At 24.3% G+C, this 22,990-nt stretch overlaps 2 protein-coding genes and 1 pseudogene across 4 annotated transcripts in view; all 3 read left to right on the top strand.

Moving 5' to 3' along the window:
• LOC114124536 (otoferlin-like) overlaps positions 1-22,990 on the top strand; it is a 143,120-nt gene that overhangs the window by 51,797 nt on the left and 68,333 nt on the right. For all 3 annotated transcript variants that reach the window (XM_050202433.1, XM_050202432.1, XM_050202431.1), the window contains exon 3: positions 21,991-22,179. In XM_050202433.1, the coding sequence (XP_050058390.1) occupies positions 21,991-22,179 (189 nt within the window). The remainder of the gene's footprint in view (positions 1-21,990; positions 22,180-22,990) is intronic.
• On the top strand, positions 7,067-8,481 carry LOC126550602 (uncharacterized; annotated as a pseudogene).
• LOC126550601 (zinc finger MYM-type protein 1-like) lies at positions 8,525-10,994 on the top strand. Its single transcript, XM_050202434.1, has 7 exons — positions 8,525-8,814; positions 8,899-9,097; positions 9,180-9,510; positions 9,578-9,830; positions 9,905-10,159; positions 10,245-10,525; positions 10,607-10,994. Exons 1-7 carry the CDS (start codon positions 8,679-8,681, stop codon positions 10,955-10,957), a joined length of 1,806 nt encoding a protein of 601 aa, XP_050058391.1. The 5' UTR covers positions 8,525-8,678; the 3' UTR covers positions 10,958-10,994.

Raw genomic sequence — 22,990 nt, 5'->3', positions numbered from 1 at the left:
ATCATCTGCTTTTTCAGTAAATTAAGTTCAATAAATTGATTTACCATCACTCGGTTTAAGCGTAATTGTAAATACTCATCTCGAGGCTATAACTACTGTATGTAAGTGTATATAAGTGTCAATGGTCTGTTGTATTGTAATCCGGTGGAGACGTCGATCGGAATACAAATTACGAAAGATATGAACGTTGAAACAGTTATATACCTACCTTTCAGTATTATACAGTATAATATGTATATCTAATTTATTCTATCTACTCGATATATTATTATTATTTATTATATTATATCCAGCAGCAAATAACTATACACAAAGTAGTGGATATTCAACATTTTTTTTCTTGAAAAATAATATGCATTTCAAAGGTATTGTGTATTAAAAAAAGCGTTCAAACAATTATATAAGTATATTTAAATTGTATAACATTATAATATAAACGTCTGGAGGAAGGGGTTCAGACCCCATGGACGGTTGTAATAGTGCGTTCGATAAAGTTATCAAAGTAAATCGTAGTCATTATAGATAAAATATTTTCCCAATATAATCAAAAATAACCGTCATAATATTCGTATAGTCATTATAAAATCATCATATACGTCATAATAATCGATTTTAATTAGTATATACATTATACAATGTAGGAGTTGCCTTTTTCAATCAAAATTCATTATACCCGATGTATCAATACAACAGGTGTCGTTATAAACGGTATTTCTATTGTATTTCATATGACAATTTAACCAATTTATTTGCTTTTATAGGAAACACTGTTTCATATGACGCTTTTCCACCTATTTTCATTAGCGTGTTATCGTGTTATTTAAACGCATTGGAAATAGTTTGGCTATAGATTTAATATAATAATCTTATATTTTATTGTTCTCCCGAAGTGTATAGCTGTATCATAGGTATCAAACATCAAAGTTAAAAGCTTAGATTGTGACTCGGTGACGGTCACCCTTTCTGGGTCACTGAATACTTATTTTTACAGGTTTAATATTATCAGCAAATTTAGATACTATAAAAAAACAAACTGAATAGGCTTGAAAATATAAATATTTGACAATAGTAGATTACGTTTAGAGAGTATTATACTATATTTTTATTTTTAATGGTTCTTTTAAATTTAGTCAGGCTCAAGTGTATTTCTATGAAAAAAAAAAATTATACGTACATTCCATTTAATATAAAAAACAAAACAAAATAATGTTGTTTTTGGTAAAGTAATTCATGTGCTGTGAACTAATTTATCTGAATATGAAAGGTAAACTCTGCTTAAAACGAAATATTCATCTTAATAATTAATAAAAATAAGAATCCATGTTCTATACATACGTCATAGGTACATATATATATATTATAGTTCTTCTTTGACTACTTTGATACTATCGAATTTAGAGAAAATGTAATATGTTAAGTATATTATTGAAGTATAATATGAGATAAATATGTTTTATTCAATTAACTAAAATAAAACATTATATTTTAGACAAATGCAGTACGAACTTCCAAAACAGTATCTAAAACTGAGTCACTTTGTATATCCTCAACTATATTTTTACTATAATTTGATATAATATTTAAATATGTAGATACAAGTGCATTGCATGCATTGATTTATTAATAAAATAAGAAATTGTAAGTTTTGTTTCAGTAAAACTATATTTAACGAATACCTAAATGCTTATTAAATATTTGTCATATACTGCAATACTCACAAAGTTTAATCAAAATGAGAAATTATTTATAAGCTCATCAGAATTATAATTTATACCTTATATATTTATAGTACCTATATTATCTATAAAACTGAAGTTTGCACATATATTTAAAATATTTAAAAAATGGCTTACTTAATACTACAAATTTTTTTTGAAAGAAATATATTTTAATTTAATAAAAAGCTATAATTGAAAACACTTAACTTCAGGTTTAATTTCAACTTTTGATTATGTTTCTCTTGAGTTAAACACGTAAATAGTACAACATAGATCAAAATAAAACATCTAAAGTAACGTATTATAAATTTTTTTCATTGATACAAACAATTTTCATCATTCTAAAATAAAAAAACTTTATATTTTTTCAGTTGCAGGGAAGAATATTTAATCATACATATTTAATATGTATTTGTCGATCAATGTTTTAATTTAACGAATATAGTATGAATTATGAAAAAAATACAATTTTAAAATGTCCAAAAATACGGATTATAACGCAAGTACCACAAATTAAGTAAAATACATACTATTTATTTGTTTGTTAAAATGTGGTTTATGCTTTAATTTCAACTTAAATGCAAAAAATGAAATACTTGCTCGAAATTAGTTAAAAAAAATAATCAATTAAATACAATTGCGATTAATAGATATAATAATAATTGTAGATACTGTTTGGTTGCCGTTTCAATTAAAACATTTAAAACATCAAGAACAATTTTTGTATAAAATACAGATACACAAGTATATGTATATATTATATTAACAGTTTTCTCATTACCTATCATTTTCTTATTATTTATTGAATAGCGAACTGCGGCGCGGCGCATCGATTATAATACTACGTTTTCCGTAAACACACAGTTTGTATTTACGTCTGCAACTTTGAACACAAAACGTAACATTTATAATCACAACACTGCAAAACACGTTAAGTTTTAATTTGTACAAGTTTATTCTTATTGTTAATATTAACCAAAGGTAATTCGTAAAATAACTCAAATGAATTTCTACTCCTAAACCAATTATATATTTGTCACAGTCCCTTATTAATTTGTAACAGTCTATAACAAATACATTATTGAAGAATATAATGTAAACAAATTATTAACAATAACTATTACTTAAAACTTTTAAAATAAAGATCTTAAATATAATATTAATTATACTTTATAATCCTGTTCAATTATATAATATAATAAAATTTGAAATGAGGCGAGACAAGTGTGATCATCTGTTAGGTATTACTGAAACACTTAGAATTTTACAATATTGTTATATATTTTTTATACTGACTAATATTTATAGTATAATATAATATATTATCATTTGTTTATTATAATGCTTATTACGAAAATACCTGTTTACTCATTATATAGGTCATTAAACGTAAGTAAAACAGTTGGTTTTTAGTTTGATCAAAAACGATAGTGTATGTACTATGTAATATGCTAATTTTTGTACAATTGTATTTTTAAGTACAATTCAGTAACAGAAAATAATTTAATATGCATGCTAGAAAAAAACCCAGGGTTGTTGACTTGTTGCTGTGGTTTATAAAATGTTTTGAGTGAGAACATAAATAAAAGAAAATAATATATTTAAATAAAAATTGTTTTTAATAATTATTAACTATGCTTTACTTAAACAAAATTATTTCAATATTTATGTAATGATTTTAAACAACAAACGCTTGCACAATAAATATTTTTGTGTAGTCAACATGTATAAGAATGGATGTACCTACGGTAAATATATTTGTTTTGCGAAACAAACTGACAGTCAAATAATGTGTAACATTCCTGCAATATGTATGTCGTATAATGAAGATTTTTAAGTTGGAAATTTTCCATTGCAGATGATGTGATTACCTTGGTGAAAAATGAAAATGGGCTGTGAACAAATAAATATTGCAAAAGTACTTAAATACACTGTTCACAGACAGGAGTAATCATGATTTAAGTAATGGATAGAGGATACTTCAAAGTACCGACTAGATCCAATTTTCCTCCAGAAAGAACCCACCTTCATCATCGTTAAATAAATACAGTCATCCCTCCGTTTAGAATCTAACACGTAATCAAAATAATAATGTTATTTAGACTTAAATCACTAATATATATATGTATTTATGTGAGAATTGCAAATAAGTACTTAGCACATGTTTGATGTTAGGAGTATAAATATGACTAAAATTAAATTTCAAAGATGATCAATTAAATATTTTAATAATTATAATCTGTTAAAGCAAAAACAACTCATATGGGAGTACATAGACCTTCTAAGCATATTATGTCTAGCATACTGAAAACTTGTTTTAGACAAGTGTAGTGGTAGAAACAACTCTCAAGTATTCCCGTAAGGATGTACATTGGTTAATAGTTAGTTATTATAGGCTATACGTACACCGAGAATATTGTACATTAAATAATAAATGTAATATTCGTTTTGCAGTTACCTAGTTACCGTGGTTAAGACGTATATATTATTAAATATTAAATGAAACTGTTACTATATAAATATAGTATGCGTTATTTAATAATCTTAACTTAAATATAATTATTACAAAATTATTTGTAATCTGAATAAAACGAAATTAAAAACTATGCTTAAGATATGACTTAAGAAAAACTGACTGTGATCATAATTATTTTAAAATTATTAATAAAAATGCTAGTGAAATTAAAATATTATCTTTAAAACTATTTGCATTTAATAAAAAATATTAGATAATATATGTATATGACATAACTTAAATATTCACAGAATCAATGTTAGCACCAACACCATACCTAATTAAAACTTTTTAGATCTTTATACTTGTATTTTTCAATAATATTTTTAAATAGATTTTAATTGCCTATATCGATTTATTTAAAAATAACATTATAAATTAATTTACATCTAATTTCGTTTTTGTGTGATGTGAATGAAATTTATTTATAGACTATAACATGTAATTCTAAATTTTTATCGACTATGTTAGTAAATTTTGACTTTGACTTTGACATATCATCGTTATAATATTGATTTGTCACATGAGTAGCTTTTAATGATAATATGTAAATACAGCAATGTAATATCAAGTGTCATCATGAGTGATAGCTATATTGTGTAATTTATAAGGGTAAATTCCACGTAAACTGAAAGATAATTGATTATAATATGTTGATTATATGCGTAAATCGTATTATCATAGTTATTTATTCAAATCTATCATCATCATACATGGTAAATATTTTCGTTTACGAAAAATAATATCATTAAATGACAAAGCCAGCTGATACTGTACGATACTGTTAGAATACAGTTTGGTTTTAATTTATTAATATAGTTCTTCTCTTGGATTCGAATTGTTCCGAAAATAATCCACTAAAAGTATTTATAATGTATGAATATAACAATATTCCAAAAGTTCTAAAAGTTCAAAAGATTTTAAAACTTATTTTCCTCATGGTATATTATCATAAGCTACTACAAATATTGTGGTATACTTTCGATAAACACTAATACCTAAAATTAAACTTATTTTGTACAAATAGTACTTTAAGGTCCAGAAAAAATAAATGCCATTGACCAAACTAACATTAAACTGTTCATACTAAACAATTAAAAAAACAAATGTAAATTATTTCTAATGTTTAGATGACGTATAAGTAGTTATTTATAAATTATTAACAATTGTTTTTCAAAAATGTATTTTATTATTGTATAATATCATTTTTGTTGACCTAAATTATAAATAGTTTAAATTTTCACAGAACACTCTATGAGAAACATTGAAGTATTCAATAAGTATTAAATTACGTTTTATTTATAAATACATTCATGATATACCAGGTAATTTATTTAAGATCCTTTAATCATTATTTTGAAAAGTTTTAATTTGTTTGAAAATATTTTTTTTTACATAACATGGAAGTAATAACCTAACATTTTGAATTATAAGTATTTAAAGTTTAGATGAACAAAGTAGGAGATCAGTATTTTGCGGGGTATCCTTTCAACACTCTACTTCGCGTATCTAAATTTAAAATATTTATAACTAATTAACTAATAACTTTACTTTAAGTTAAATTTATAGTTTCAAAATACTAAAAAAAAAAAAAATAAAATCTGCTTTGAAATATAAAATTGAAAATTATGATTGCAAAAAGATTTAAAAAATGATAGTGATAAAATATTGTAAAAAGACATAATTTTTTTTCATTAGAAATGTTGTTTTTAAATATTATAAATTTTATACAAGAAGACATATTTTCTAAAATGTCAGGACTTTTTAAAATAATTATTGTAGACACTTAAATTGATTTTTACGTGGTAGATAATAATTAAAACGTTGTATACTTCTGATACGGTATAACAGTGGAATATTAATATTCTAATCGGGGGAATATGAGAAGATTTAGATGTAAATAATATTAGACAAAACACTTAGTTGTACCGAGTAAAATTTAATGTATATTGAAATAAAATGTTATTATAATATATTTTAATTTTACCGATGACCTGATTGCAATAAGCGATGAAACGAGACTACTTCAGCACACGAATACGTAGCATAAGTACTGTTGTGGAGCTTCAAATCATTACAGGATCATCCTGTATTATCTACATTTTTGGAAAGTCAAACATAGCTGATTCTGGTGTATGCTACCATAGGTCCGATTAAAATCAATATATAATATTCTGTATAGCTTCTCTTCGTACTCATGATAGTATTTGTGTATGGATTGCTTTCGGGTGAATAAATTAAAACTATAGTCGATTTTCCTTTCTAAAACCATACTGTTATTCACCTATTATCTCCGATGCATATTTTTCAATCATATATAATATATAATACAAAGAACCTCGTACGCACAAAAAATCTAACAAACTTATTCCTTTACAGTATTCAGTGACCGTTTTTGGCATGATATGTCTATTTTTTGATCATTTTCTATTCTTTCACTCTTTCACGATCTCCTCACCTGGTGATTTGTTATTTTTTTTTTTTAAATTATCAATCAACGTTAACAATATAACTTAATTTATTACTTTTAAATAACATTTACATTGAACTCACAAAATATATTATAAGATATAGGTACCTACATTATAATTACAAGATTTCACTACATAATAGGCAAAAAAACTAAATTTAAAACCGTAATGCAAATTATAATTATACTTTTTAGCTTTTTGATTTTATTTTACTGTATATCATTAATGAAGTTTTTGTGTATTCAATGGTATACGACAAGTTTTAATCGTATATTTAAGTTTTTGATCAATATTAAGAAGTTTTGTAGCAAATAAAGCGTCATTTTAACTTACGTTATTCGAATTTATATGCGATACATAGGCGCAATTAGGGGGGGGCTGGAGGGGCTAAGCCCCCTCAAAAACATTCAAAGCCCCCCCTAAAACCATACAGAATTTTTATTATTATATTGATAAATAAAAAAAAATATGTGATTACTCGTGAAAAAATGAATATAATAAATTTTTGTTATTTTTTTTTTAGTAACAATATTATAATCATGGTCTTAAATAATATGTTTATTATTTCTATAGTCTAGACTGTGCTTATTATAGCGCACCGCAATATATCATTATCAATAAACAAAATATTATCCCCGACAATATTTATAGCTTCCATTCTCAGTCGTTTTGCGAGTGGCCGCAAATCGCAATTGACAAATGACAATTACGATAAGGTATAGCTGTTATGCAGTCACGTCATATTATCACATATTATTAGGTAGGTTTATAAATAGCTCATTTACGGAAAGTACAAAAACTGAATTGATGCTATTGAACATTCGAGCATACCAAACGATCAAACCGTCCTTAGCAGATAAGCATTACAATATACAACCGTGTTTGTTATTTTTATTTCTTATACTGCATTGGCCATTCAATTACGATTGCATTCCTAATACAGACGTACTCACAATTCACATTATTCGTTCATTCCGTTCATTCGTGCATCGTGCTTTGTGATTATATTTTGGCATTTGCTGTTTTGTTAACAAAAAAGTTATTACCTATCATTATTACCTAATTTTCTTCTTCTTTTTTTTAAAAAAAATTTAATGTTAGTAAACTAAAAATGTTTTCGATATTTAATTTAAAAAAAAAAAATCAGATTGTATAATTAACAATGAAGGAGAAAATAATTCGAGTCATTCAGAAACAACTATTTCAACTTCTCATAATGATGTTTCTATGTCTTCGGATGTGAATAGTTGTTTAGTTGAATATGAGACAAGTCAATCGACATTATTAAGTCCTAAAGAAGGAAATAAGTCGGATATTGTCGATCTAGGTAATTTAGATTCTGGCCCTGTGCAACCTATTTTAAAGGTAAGTTATATTAATTTTATAATTGTAAATAAATATATATTATATTATATTATATTATATATATATTATATTTATTGAGTACTAGCTTCTTAGCACCAATCAGAATTCAAAATAATATATTTTTTTTCTTCAATATTTAATAACAAAAGTAAAATAATAAATTTATTGCACATAGGTTTATCCTAAAACAGCATTTGGATCACAAAATAGATCTTTTTGTTCCAAATATTTCAAGGAGTATAACTGGCTTGAATATAGCATAGAGAAAGATGCTATTTTTTGCTTTCCTTGTAGAATGTTTTCAACAAGTTCTGGTCATGTAGAAGATGTTTTCATAACAACAGGTTTTAATAATTGGAAAAAGGCAAGCTTAACCATTTTAAATACACTGATTTACATTAATAGATCATAATTGTTTAATATTATCTTTAAAATGTATTATGTAATAATATGTACCTATTTCTATTATTATAGTTGAGTGGAACTAGAGATGCAAAAACAGGAAAAACAAAATTAAAATTGCATGAAATTTCTGACCACCACTTGACTGCCAATTTAAGATGGTCAGCTTATAAAAACTCGGTGAAAAATGGTGATGTTATTGTAAAGATGTCTACTGCTCTTCAAAAAGAAATACAAACAAATAGAATGTACATTAAATGTTTAATTGATATTGTTTTATATCTCGGTAGACAAGGAATAGCGTTTAGAGGACACCGTGAAGATGAGACATCAGTTAATAAGGGTACTTATTATATTATTTAAAACGTACCTTAAAATTATTTAATTGAATTTCATTGATAAAATTTGTTTGTTTTTTTTGTTCTAGGTAATTTTAAAGAAATGTGTGAATTTTTATCAAAACATAATTCAGAGTTTTGCAATGTATACAAAAATACCTTATTTAACCATACAAGTTGGAGTATACAAAATGAACTGATAGAGATATGTGCTGCAAATGTTAAATCTACCATTATACAAGAAATTATAGATTGTGGAATGTTCAGTATCTCATGTGATGAGGCTCGGTAAATAATAAATCTTGAAAGTAAAAATTGAATTTTTAATAATATGTTCATGTATATTTAATAAGTTTTCTATACTTACTAGGTCTCACAAACAAGAGCAATTAAGTATTTGTGTAAGATATCCCCATGGAATGGACATATGTGAACGATTTTTAGGATTTGTTGACGTATCAGAAAAGCAAACTGCAGATGCTTTGGTTTTAAAATTAGTTGAATTTTTAAATGCATCTAAATTAGATAAAATTCCCATCATAGGACAGGCATATGATGGAGCAAATGTCATGTCAGGTCACATAGGAGGTGTTCAAGCAAAATTGAAAATAGTTCACCCTCCAGCCAAATGTGCAGTATATGTACATTGTATGGCGCATAAGATTAATTTAGTAGTTATTGATATGTGCAAGCACTTAAAGGTAAAATTCATAATTAATATTTTATTATACCTGTTTTCTGATTTGTATTTATATATTTTTTTTAAAGGATGCTAGAAACTTATTTAACGCTTTAGAGGCACTCTATGTTCATTTCTCTCATCCAACAAGAAATGTGAAGCTTACTGATTTACAACTTAAATTGAATATGAAAAAGACAACACTTTCTCAGTTAAGTGACACTCGTTGGATTTGCCGCTTTAAAAGCTGTGACGCAGTGATAAAAAATTTTAATGCCATAGCTCAAGTTTTAAATGATGAAATTGATGATCAACAAAGTAAATTTGTTGCCCAAGCAATTGGTATGTTATGAAAAATATAAAATAACCATTGGTTTCATATAATGCAACTGATTTTATTGTGCTTTTTCTTTTAGGTATTGTTTCTACAATATCAAATTTTAAATTTGTAGCATATTTATTCATTCTTCATGATATTCTAAAAGTTGTTAATATATTAAGTATTCAACTTCAGTCAAAATCAGCAACACTTGGAAATTCTGCAAATTTGATAAAAGGAGTAATTGATACATTAGAAAGTTATCGTTCTTCTATTCACTATAGTGAACTGTGGGAAAAAATGGTTGTATTTTCAAAAGACAATGGAATTGAAATTAATGTTCCTTTTCAAGGTACCTAGAGTAAATTTTTATCCACTGATTGTATACTATATTATACTGTTAATTAATTAAATATTTTTTTTTATATTTAACTTAGGTGGCTCTAAAAGGCAGAGAAGGGAGTCCACTAATCTAAAAAATTATGTGGTTATGTCATCAACTTCAGCTGAAAATAATCACCAAAGTGATAATACAAGTACCACTACATTAGAACCAAAAGAATATTGGAATATACATGCTTTTTATCCAGTAATAGATACAATAATATGTCAAATGAAAGAAAGATTTTCTGAAGAGAGCATTCAAATTGCAACTTGTGTAGATAAATTGTTAAAATTAGACTTTGAGGGATCGTCATTACTTATAAATCAATATAAGGTTTTTTTTTTATATATATAATTTATGTTTTTCAAGTACCTATTTCATTTAAAAATTGTATATTTGTATTTTACTTTACAGAATTTGTTAGAAGTCATCCCTAATGATTTGAAATGTGAGATGACTGTTTTGAAAAATATGATAAAAGGAGTTCCTAGCTATTTAACCATCAAAGAAAATATGTCTAAAGATACGTTTCCAAATCTTTTTAAAATGATTCAATTAGCTATCACTCTTCCGGTTAGTTCGGCTACTTGCGAACGGTCGTTTTCTGCAATGAGACGAATTAATAATTATCTCAGGTCTACTATGTCACAGGAACGGTTTTCGAATATGGCAATACTTAATATTGAGAAAGATATTATTGTTGACATCGAAATTATTTTAAATACATTTGCTAAAAAAAATAGAAAAATAAGAGTAAAAATGTAAAAAAAACTATATTAAATGTGTTACCTATGCTTAAAAGTGAATTATTGTTTTATTTTTTATTTTTAAATTTTACTTGCCTTCCAATAAGCACATTTGTTATAGGGTAAAGAGTGGAAAAAAAGCTTCTGAGAGGCAGAGATTGAAAAATTTATGTGAGGGGCTGAAGCCCCCCCAATTTTTTTACTCTAATTGCGCCTATGATGCGATAAGACTTTATATAATATATATATATATAATTTAATAACGATATAAAATCAGCTAATTAATTATAACTACTGTAATATCATATTTTAAAGCTAAAACAAGAGGAGAGAAGTAGATGCACAAATAGATAATAATACATTTCAGAATTCTCTCTTACCTCAGAATGTTTATGAACTTAAAATTAATATAAACACTTGGCGATTATATTAATTACCAAAGAGTTTAGTTTGATATTTCATTTATTTTAATCTTTAATTTCAAAAAAAATAATATTTTACAACGCAATAAAGAAATATAAAATAAAAAATGTATAAATCGTGTGCCTTTAGTGATGTAAATTATTTTTCTACCTCTTTGATTATGATTAATATTTAATTAAATTTGATAACGAAAAGTAATTTTTTATGAGTTGTTTAACTAAATTGGAAAAACAAATTCATCATCAAAAAATAGATAAATAAATAAGTAAAGAATAATAATAATTCATAATTAAGGAACTTAAACACAGCCCTCAATATATAATTATTTTTATTCGTTATTACACAATTGATACATTAATAAAAACTATCGAAGACATTAAAAATAATTTTAATATATGTCACATAAAGTACTAATCTAGCTGGATACTATCCAATCAGTATTCAGTGTCTCATAACATACAAAAAACGTTTCTTGTTCCTAAGTAAAACATTATATTCGTGTACAAGATGATATTATAAATAAATTACGCTTGACTTTGTGCATTCAGTACAATTTTATTGTTTAGAGTTGTTATGTAAAATTGGAGTCAAGAAACTTTTAAAATTATTTTTCCATATAATATGATATTATCTAATAAGTTTTGATATCGTGTGACTATTTCTTTCAGATTTAAGTTAAGTAAATTGTACAAATTATATAGGTAGGTTATTACATAATGTGCGATATACTAAAATAAAATCTAAAAAATAACTGAAGAGGTTATCTATCTTAGAGGTATCTTTCAATATTATACAAAGATAATTTATGGACGTTTTACTTTGAAACGCCACTCGCAACTCGTTATCCTCATAAAATAAGTTTCATAAGATTGTTAGTAATGAAGTTGGCAAACGTACCATAAAACTAAACGAAACTAGTTTTGATTTCTGGCCCGAGTTGGACGTTTCCCAAAGGCCGAAGATTATGAATCGAGAGCGTTGCATCAAGGTAAAGCACAAATCACGTTATCTATATTATTCATAAGTCCCTTAGCGATAGACAGTTATTTTTATGTTTATATACGACCTTTACTGAAGTTATTTAACATTTATTATGTTTTTACTGATATACATGTACACAAGACACAACTATATAATATAATATATTATAATAGTACATTGAAATATTAAACATAATATCGTTTGGTATCGAGCTCTATGCCAAATTCTATATATTATATTAATTGTAACTCTACAGTGTGGTTGTCTTTAATTTACTATATTTTTAAATTAAATGAAATTCTAACATTTTATATTATATTTGTTGATAATCGATCATTGACAGCTATTGGTTTAACGGCGAACAATAAACTAATGGTAAACTATTCGGCTATAGCAGCTTAAACATGTCAACCGGTAAAGACGTCCTTTCGTATCAGTCTGGTCGATAAAAACAAACGTTGAATGTATTTGGAAATTGATTTTAAAATATCTGAATACGGCTTGGGAAGTATGTCGAAAATTCATGTTAAGTTCAATTTCAGTTGATTATGTGAAAATTGGATTAGTTTAATAAATCGTCTAGACAAATATAATTTTTTTCACTACATTTTTATGTTATTTAACTATATTTATTTATTAGTATTATTTTATTATGCACGGTATCCTGGATTACCTTGCACTGTAATTTTATCAACAAATTGATTCAATTTGTTCGTTGATCATATACATTTATCAGCACTCTTAAATATGAAGTTAAATGATGTAAATTGTTTAAATTTTACCACGAACCCGTTGTTTCTAGTTAGTAATAATAAATTTATAAGAAAAAATACTCCATACGTTAAAATATTATTTTACGTTAGTTACATAACTTCATACTTAAATTATGGTCCATTATTATTAATTATGTAGGTTTATAAATGTGTCTTATCAAATAATTGATGAGCTAAGTTTTAGTGTGTGCATATATCGAAATGAATTATAAATTTTTCTTAAACTAAATATTATATGTTTTCATTCCATTATTCAATTTAATAACATAATAACAAAAAAAAAAAAAACACCAAATGTCGCCTGAAAATAAAGAAATGTACCATTTAACATTTGAGTCATTTGTTATAATCCATTCTTTAAGGTACAAAATAAAGCTTCTATAATTTCATGCACTTAATATAATCTACTGTTTAAAAAAACTAAAACGAATAAAATGTTTTCACCGTGAACACTGAACAATCTATTTCTTGTTACACTAGAGATGTTTGAGCATAGCAAAGTAATGAAAAAAGTATTGGCTTTTCATATTTTTTCGTAAATAATAATTTTTTTTATATGAAAAGTGGAAGCTATGATTTAAATATGACCCCCGTAGAATGGTAAAATAAACCGGAAGTTAAAAGTATATTTTTCTGTAAGCATGTTAAAACAGGAATTGCTTAATTATTTAGTGAAAACATCACAAAATAAATAATAATAATAAAAATAAAAATAAAGAAACAATGAAAAATAAAAATAACAGTGATTATAGAATAATTTAAATTTTAAAATTAAAAATGCTTATAAATAATAATTCATTCAGTATTTAATATTTTTAAATCAATTTATTTTTAAAGTTTTCTACTTAAAATTATGAAATTGTCTGTATTGTTTTCAACTTAAAATTTAAAACTAGGTACTGTTTTCAATGAAAATAAAATAAAATAAGCATCCGATTAAATTGAAAAAACTTTTTATTCATTTATGATTTTTTTTTAGCTATAAAAATATGTCTAGAAGAATAAATAATAAATTTATCATACAGCAGTGAAGATTGAAAAATGATAAGCATAATTGAAATAGAGCTCAAGAAGTTTGAAAAAAAAGTATGCATTCATATTTTAGGACAGTATTTGTGACGCGACATAAAATGTCGTTAAAGTAAATACAACAGATAACTTAATGATATTATGATGTTTATAGGGACAGTGACTAGTTTTATCAATTGTCAAAGGATCCAGTGGAAAGGAAATACGTATTATGTATAGAAAGTAAATAAACTGTATGGCCTCAGAGCTGCCTGAGAATAAAATACTTTATGAAAAAAGGCCACGGGGTAGAACATGAAAAAGATTAATAGATCTGTGGTAGAAAAAGACTTAAGAGTTTCGGGTATTGAAAATTATAAGTAAATAGAATAAGGTATAGAGATTGAAGGTGAGATATTGTGGTGGTAGCTAAAACTGTTAGAGAGTAGTTATGTCAAAAAAAAAGGAGATGGGCTAATACAAAAGTAGACAGATACAGTAAATGGAGATATATTTCGTTTAATCATCTTCATAAAAGTCATATTTCTTTTAATGTTATTATTATTTCGAATTTTTAAATCAATGTTAATTTATGAAATTAAAATAATAATAATAATAATTAATAACAATAAATATTTAAAATTTATCAAAAAATTGGCTGAATAATATTATTATGATGATCATAGCAGTGTTAAAAAATACGGAATAAGAATTAACTATATAAATATGAATATTTTCTTAGACATTAAAATCAATTGAATTAACAAATAATAACAAAATAATAAATCTTAAATCTTAAATGGGCTTAATGTATACATTATATTTTTAATATTGTTTAATCATTCAGTATATAATATATGTTAAAAAATATTTTTTTTAACCTTAGAAACTACTATTGAAACAATAAAAAAAATTCTTTTTAAATACCAATTACGTATTATACTACATAAAATATTGGTAGTAATCTCATTAAATAAAACAGATATGGCTATTGAAAATAATATAAAAAGAGTTTAAAACAAAATTCATTTTAAAACCATTAAATTCGATGCTTCAAAACTATTTAATTTATTTCGATATACTATGTTAAAAATAAAATAAGAAACAAGTGTTATCAACATGTTTTTCTAAATATTTAATTTCTTTTTTAAACTCACAATTTTTCAGTTTGTCATTTTTAATATCTCCATGCAATTTTATAATTGCAATATGTACCTTTATTCATTCGTGTAATTCAAAAACATGACACACTCAGGATATTCATTTATGTTATATTCAAAAACTATAAATTTGAGTTACATACAAAATATCGTTTGAAGTAGGATTTATGTGGATATAAATAATAAAACTTCACGTGAAAAACACAGCAGTGTAAAATTCCATTGTTTAATTTCCCTTTTAAAATTAGGTCCAAACACAATGTATAGAAACTAAATGGAATATTTTTGCCATCAGACACAATACAATGTCATATATAGTAATTAAGACATTTGGAAACAAAATATAAATTACGTCATTTATTTTTTATATCAGCTTCTAATGCATTACATTTTTTACAGATCTACCAAGTGTAATAAAGCTATATACTTACGTAAAAAAGTAAAAACACATTCAATCATTCAAATTTAAATATGTTTTTTGTTAGTATATTTATAGTTTAGTTCGATTGGGTCAAGTAACTTTTAATGACGGATATCAAATCAATGAATTATATATAAATATATATTTAAAAAAATATATTAAATTAAAATAAAACACGATTTTATATTTAAACTATAACGTACGTGTAAATGTATGATGTACCAATAAGCATTGTGAATTTTATTTAGTAAAACAGTTCTGAATAATAGTAATAATATTAAAATTGAAATAGAGTAATAAAAAGTTTAAACAAGTGAAGAACTGAAGAAAGTATTTATTTTTGATTGAATTATATTTCAGACTTTAATCTTTTTAAAACCCGTACAAAACTAAGGAACATTAAACTTTTTATAGTAAGACGTTTTATAGGTTAATTAGACCGTTTTATTGATATCGCCAAATATTTCAAATGTAGCGTAACTATTTGGATGGAAATTGGTTTTTGGTCGTGTGGAAGTATAATCTTTTTTTTTGAGAAAGTTGTAAAACGCGATTCTTTTCAGAATCGTAATACTGCATTGTAAATTATTTCGAACTCCATAATATACGGCAACATGGCCCTGGGGGTTAGGTCACTAGTTTAAGTGATCTAGCAAAAATATCGCCTTGATGCACAAAATACAGCCTCCCACGTGTAAAGTTTAGACTTTTATTCTTGTTTGTTTCAAATTTTCTGTAGTTATTAGAATTGATTTTTTTAAAACACTTTTTGCAACGGTATAAATATAAATTAAACTATAAATTGGAAATTAAAAATAAACTATATTTTAATAAGTTAATTTTAATATTGCTCAGTTTTTCGAAAAAAAAGATAATAAAATAAAAATAAATTCCTCTACAGATCTTCATAATGAAATTATTCACGTTTAGTAACTATTGTTTTATTTTTATTTTTACCGCTGTTAAGTTAAATATTTGTAATATTTATTTGAATTCGTAAAGAAGTAGAATTTTATGAGTTATAATTCATAGCTAGCAAACACAATGATTTTTAATTTATTGAAATTAGCGTGATGCAAAATTTTTATTTTAGATTTCAAATGGAGCAATGACGATTTATAAGGACGAGTTCTTATTTTTTGTATTGTTTATTTTTTCACAATTTGAATTAAAAAAATTTAATTAATTTTCAATTTTAAGATTGTTATTTAATAGCAGATTGCATCTTATTGATATTTTATAATATATTACCTATAGGTATTTAAAATAATTATTTAGTATTTTATTGATTTATAACTCCATTGTTATACCATAAATATCTAAAAAAAAATAAATAAATAGAATAGAATATATTATATCATCACGTTATATGATTAAATTTACTTTGGGGAAAACTATGATAAATGGAATGATTACCTATATTTCTATTTCAATTTTCAAGTATAATGTTTTTGAGTTGTTCACAGAAACTAGATTATTGTTACTGATAGGTAGGTTCAGTAATTTATTAAATTTTCACTAACTACATTGATATGTATTTTTTTTAACTGCATATTCGGCTTTAACACTATAGCAAATTCAGATATATATATATTAATTATTAAAGTATACTATTATTACAATAAATTTAATATGATATATTAATTTCTACAATAGTTAAATATATAAAAGTTAAAAATGACTAGCTTATATAAATAGTTTAAAAGTCGTTATTTTCTATTTAAAATGTTTAAGTTAACCAATATTTAAAACGAATTGTATTTGTATAATTGGAAATGAAATTGCAAAATGTATTGTAATTTTAAATTATTTAAAGTTTTTTAAACCATATGTATACCATTAGAAACTAAAATCAGAGGCACACGTAAAAAATACAATAATTGCAATACAATTTTTCCAACCATTATATAAATAATATAATGTATCCTAATTCTATACTGTTCCGTCATTAAATTGAATATTATTCTATAGTATTATCCAGAACAAACCATAAAGGAACTTTAAAAAACTAACAATTTAAACTTTCTTCAGGACTTTTTAATACTTTTATTATGACGATTAAACTTTATAAGTTGAAAAATTTATCGTTGTCTTTTTATTTTGATTCAATACACTTCGTGTTATTCTTATACTAAAAAAAAGTATTATTACTTTCTGAATGTCTCACTTTTATTAAGATGGACGTATGTACAAAATGTAACTATGTAGTGAACGTTAGAAATTGTTTTTATATTTTTCACATTTCATACATACTCAAGCGATACAATTATACATATTATATTTTCTCAGAAATATCAAATAAATCTAACGTAATTTTATAACATAGTATAAACATCATGTTTTCATAATATTATGTTAATGCTTACTGAACTGCACAATTTAATAATAAGTAGTTTTCTTTAAACCTTTTAAATTCTGTACTAACTATTTTTTTATATAATAAAATAGAAGTATTGTTTTAATTAAAATGCAGTTTCTTAAATACGTGTATAGGTTCTATTTACATTTTTTAAATAATTTTTTGCAGCAAGTTATAAGTTTAAACGTTAACCAAGAATCGTTAGATTAAGTGTTAGAGTATTAAACCAATATGGAAGTTAAATTTATTTTCTCGTGATAACCATTTTTTAATGGACTTTTTAAATCATTTTGAAATATGGATCATAAAAAATTGTACTTTGTTAATACAGGATAATTATTTAAATAATTAATGTTTATTATTTAGAAAATTGAAAAGTACTAAAGTTTTAAAACGATTTTTTTTACACGTCAATTTAAATTAATTTCAAACAAAATGTTTGAAAAAATGTATATTTTTTTATTGTTTTTGACTGCTATAACTTTTAAGTTAATAAAGTAAATACTTGAATGCAACATACATAATACTAATAATAAAAAAAATCAAAAAAATCATGGAATGAATAGTTACATAAGTGAACTGAATAATATTAAGAATATAATACAATAAAAATAAGCCAAATATTTACCCTAATTTAACCCACAGTCTATATAAGTATACATTTTACAGCTTTTTAAAATAATATAGCGTAGTAATATGATTAAATTTTCGATGTCAATCAACGGAAAAAGACTATTCGATGATAAACATTAAACATCACCTGTTAATGTACAAACTTTAAAGAATTATTCTCACCTTAAGATGCTAAGTGCTATTTACTGTTATTAACGAAGAAATCACATTGACTTGAACTCGTACATGTCAAATATTACAACTTTGAAAATTCCAACTCGTACCTACAGTTTTATTAATCTAGGAATTAGCCAATACATCATAAAATCAACGAAAAACTGAATAACATACACCCAAACAATACTAAAAAAGTTTCTAATTTTATAGAATTTCAATCCATTAAATCATATTATAAGATATTGAATAATTCTCGACATGAGGCGTTTCATAGACGAAATATAAATTCATAAAATGTCTTACTCTTATTCTTTGTTTTTTTATTTTAATTTTCATGGTTTATATTATAGTTTTTTGATATTATTAATTATGGAAAATGCAAACAATTATGAGTGACTTTGCCTTCATTTAATTCAAATAAAATTAATTGACTTGACATTAATTGTCATCATAATTTATATATTTTACAGATTAAAGTATCACTAATGACAAATGAGTGACTTATTCCTAGAAGTGTATGTATTACAAAAGTTTAAAACCAACAAAATAATATTCTTACTGTAATAATAATAAAAAAAAATGTATAGAACTTATATTATATATACTTTATATCTTTAATTTATAACTTTATATTTTTACGTTGTTTTCATATCAAATTAGCAATAATTGAGAAAATCGTTTATAAATGGCCTTGAGGTAATACATTTTAGAAAAATACAAAATCAAGTATCAGATTTAATATCGGCAGTACACATTGAATAAAATATTATATTTTACCTTAAATAAATAAATATGTAATATTACAAAATTATATAACAATATACGATGAGTATTTAATTCGTATTTTTATATCAATAACGATAATAAAAAAATTATTTGGTTGTTATTTTGTTATGACTTATACATTTTTATTAAAGTACATAGTAATATTGTTTTTTTTTTATAATTAAAAAAAAAAAAACCTCAGGAAATATAAGTAAGTTGAATATAGTTATATGGTTTTTCCGAGAAAATTGTATTATAAAAATTCTCAATAAAACTTACGATAAAATTCTTAATATAATTATTAAAAATAAATTCATAAAATATTATATAATACTTCCATTGAAGACCCTAAACATTTTTTTTGCGATAAATGTTTATAATATTATAATGATTATGGGAATTTTTGGTCATATATAATATGTACATTATATTTGTCGTCTTTATCTAAAATAAAAAAATCCCATCGGCTCTAACGATACCCATTGACACAACGACACTCTCCCTGCGCGCGCCTTTGGTAGCGGTCATACGTTTATAGCTAAATAGTATAAATCTCCAAATAGTATTTTTTTGTGTTCTAAATAATAAAAGTGTAAGGTATCTTAATATCAATAGTATATTGCTTGTGTCCTTGATTAATATTAAACGTATCTCTTATTCCTGCGTTCATCGAATATACCTGACAATCAATTAAGGGTAAGTTGATTTACTATATGATAAAAACCTTTATATGCATATAGGCGTAATCACGTTTGTACAAATATACATATAATAGGGTAGTAATCCAGACTGTATGCGCAATATATACGGATGGTAGATTACATATTAGTTAAAAGAAGGTATATAAGTCATATAATATATTGCTCGAGCATGTCTATTTCGCTTTACTACAATATTTTCTAACTGTTTACTTTTACTGAAAGTCCAAAATAAATTAATTATGAGTACTATAATGGGGTAATATATAGAAAGTTGTTGTTCCAAACTCTGTGATGTCGCGTCTGACAACACCTGTAATTTTGGAGAACATCTCTCAAAGACTAGAGTTAATTTAATTTAATAATCTTTATAAAAATGCATAATTTATACCTGAATTACAATATAATATACCTATTAGGTATTATCTAGTATGTGATTGTATTTATTTTACTAATAATAGCAATGAGACTAGATAATAAATGTAAAAAATATATAAAACTTTATTTTAGAAACCACATGGTAGGTACATATATATATATATAGGCATTAAGATTATTTTAGATTATGATATCATCATCGTTAAAATATTTAAATACCTATGTTACATTTCAGTTACCTTTGAGTATCTATAATATACGTATATGTGATGATTTTCGTTCGTAAAATGTTTGAAAATTAATTTAGTTTAATACATAGTTATTGTTTGTTTAAAAATGTGTTATATTTCACTAGACATATATTTAAATATTTAATATATAATTTGTACGAGTATTTTTTTACATACATTTTGTTTTATTTTTACTTGTTTTGTACAAACAAAGAAAATATTAAAATGTGAAAATGTTTTTGTGACAATATCATTTTTTTCAAACAAACATGCTACTAGTATATTATTATAATTTTTGTACCTACTAAAACTAAATGCTTATTAAACAAAATAAAAGGAAATGATAATATAATATGATTAAATAAAACTAATTTAAAAAAATATGTAAAAATAATTTAATGCGCGTTAAAATTGACCTATTTAAATATTATAATAAATTATTGTCCGTACATATAATTATTTTAATTGAGTGTAATTATACGATCTATAAGGTTTACATTTTTAAATTAAAATTGTGAAATAAATATTTTGAACGATCATACAATTTCTAATGTTTATTAGGTATACTTTACAGTTAATTTTTTAAAAACCATAATATGTCATATGAAATAAGCAACCAAAAAATAAAATATATAAAAATATTTTTGTACCAAGCAATTTAAAAATTTATTTTAAAAAAACAGAACATTATATTAATTATTGATAGTGAATTACTATATTAGCACGATGTGTAGATAATAACGGCTAAATATATAGTTGATATTTTAATAATGTAATATATTATTTTTCGTTACAAAAATAGATAAAATTATTTTATATAGCGATTTATTTCACTTAAATCTATATAAAATTAATATTATTATTAAAATGCGATCTCAACAATAACTTTACGATTTTTGTAAACACTAATAATGAAAAATAATAATATTGTTGAATGGTTTTAGGACATTATATGTATACATTAATTACTAAAATCACTTTATTTTATCTACAGAACAGTGTACCTATATGTATTTTATGAATTTATTGTGATGGTTAATAAATGACATGCGTGTTTTTTTTTTCAGAACTTTGAATGGCCAATATCAAAACGCTTAGAAAACGACGATGTGCTCATCGTTCAACTACTCAGTCATCAACGACATCAGTGCGACAAAACTTTAGGGTATTACACTTTACAAATGGACAGGGTGGTGGTCGAGGAGCACGTTCATCTAGTGGATTCGTTCTCAGACATAAACGACCGAGCTCTTCCGGTAAGTCTTAAATAGTTAAATGCCTTCATTTAAACAACCAGCTACAATATATACCTACCTATGCGACTATTATAATTATTGTAAATAATTTAGATTTTGATCCTAGTAATTTCCCGTTTTCACCGACACAATTTTTATGGCCGTATGACAATTCTCACACAAACGTGTGGTCGATTATGAGCTTTATGACGTTGCACAAATTCCATTTTACTTTTTATCGAAATTTAAATCTTACGAAGTTGTTAACAATCGTAACAAATTTTAGTTTACGAGAATCTGTTTTCCGCAATGAACTTTGTTTCTGTTTCTTATTCGTTTCACCAATCATCATGATAGTGGAATTTTCATTATTCAACAGAACGAAATGGATTCATTCAAGTTTTATTCATACAATAGCGATTTTTCGTTTAACTCCCAGAATATGCACCTTTGTCTCGGACACGAGTGTTTTTACTATACTTTCTATTGTTATAAATACAGTATACTTATAAATTATACATACCTAGTATATGCTTAAATTTAAAATGATTGAGCATCATACTGGTCTTATTTGTCAGCGTAATTTTTTTTTTTAATTGGTTAAACACACTTTCATTATTTTACCGGTTTCTTATTAAGTAAAAATAAATGGCAAAATAAAACAGGACTTAGTGTTATAATAAACGATATTATTATATTTTAATATCTATTCATGAATTTATATTTATTTGTTTTGTTGATTATTTCTTGAAAGTATAATGTATATACATTCATATTATATAATAAATACTAAATACATGTTATGATATTATGGTCGGATTGAGCATGAAAT

This window comes from Aphis gossypii, chromosome 3 (genome assembly GCF_020184175.1).
Source record: "Aphis gossypii isolate Hap1 chromosome 3, ASM2018417v2, whole genome shotgun sequence".
Taxonomy (NCBI): Eukaryota; Metazoa; Arthropoda; class Insecta; order Hemiptera; family Aphididae; genus Aphis; species Aphis gossypii.
Note: the sequence above shows the minus strand (reverse complement) of the source record. Positions and strands in the feature narration are given on the sequence as shown.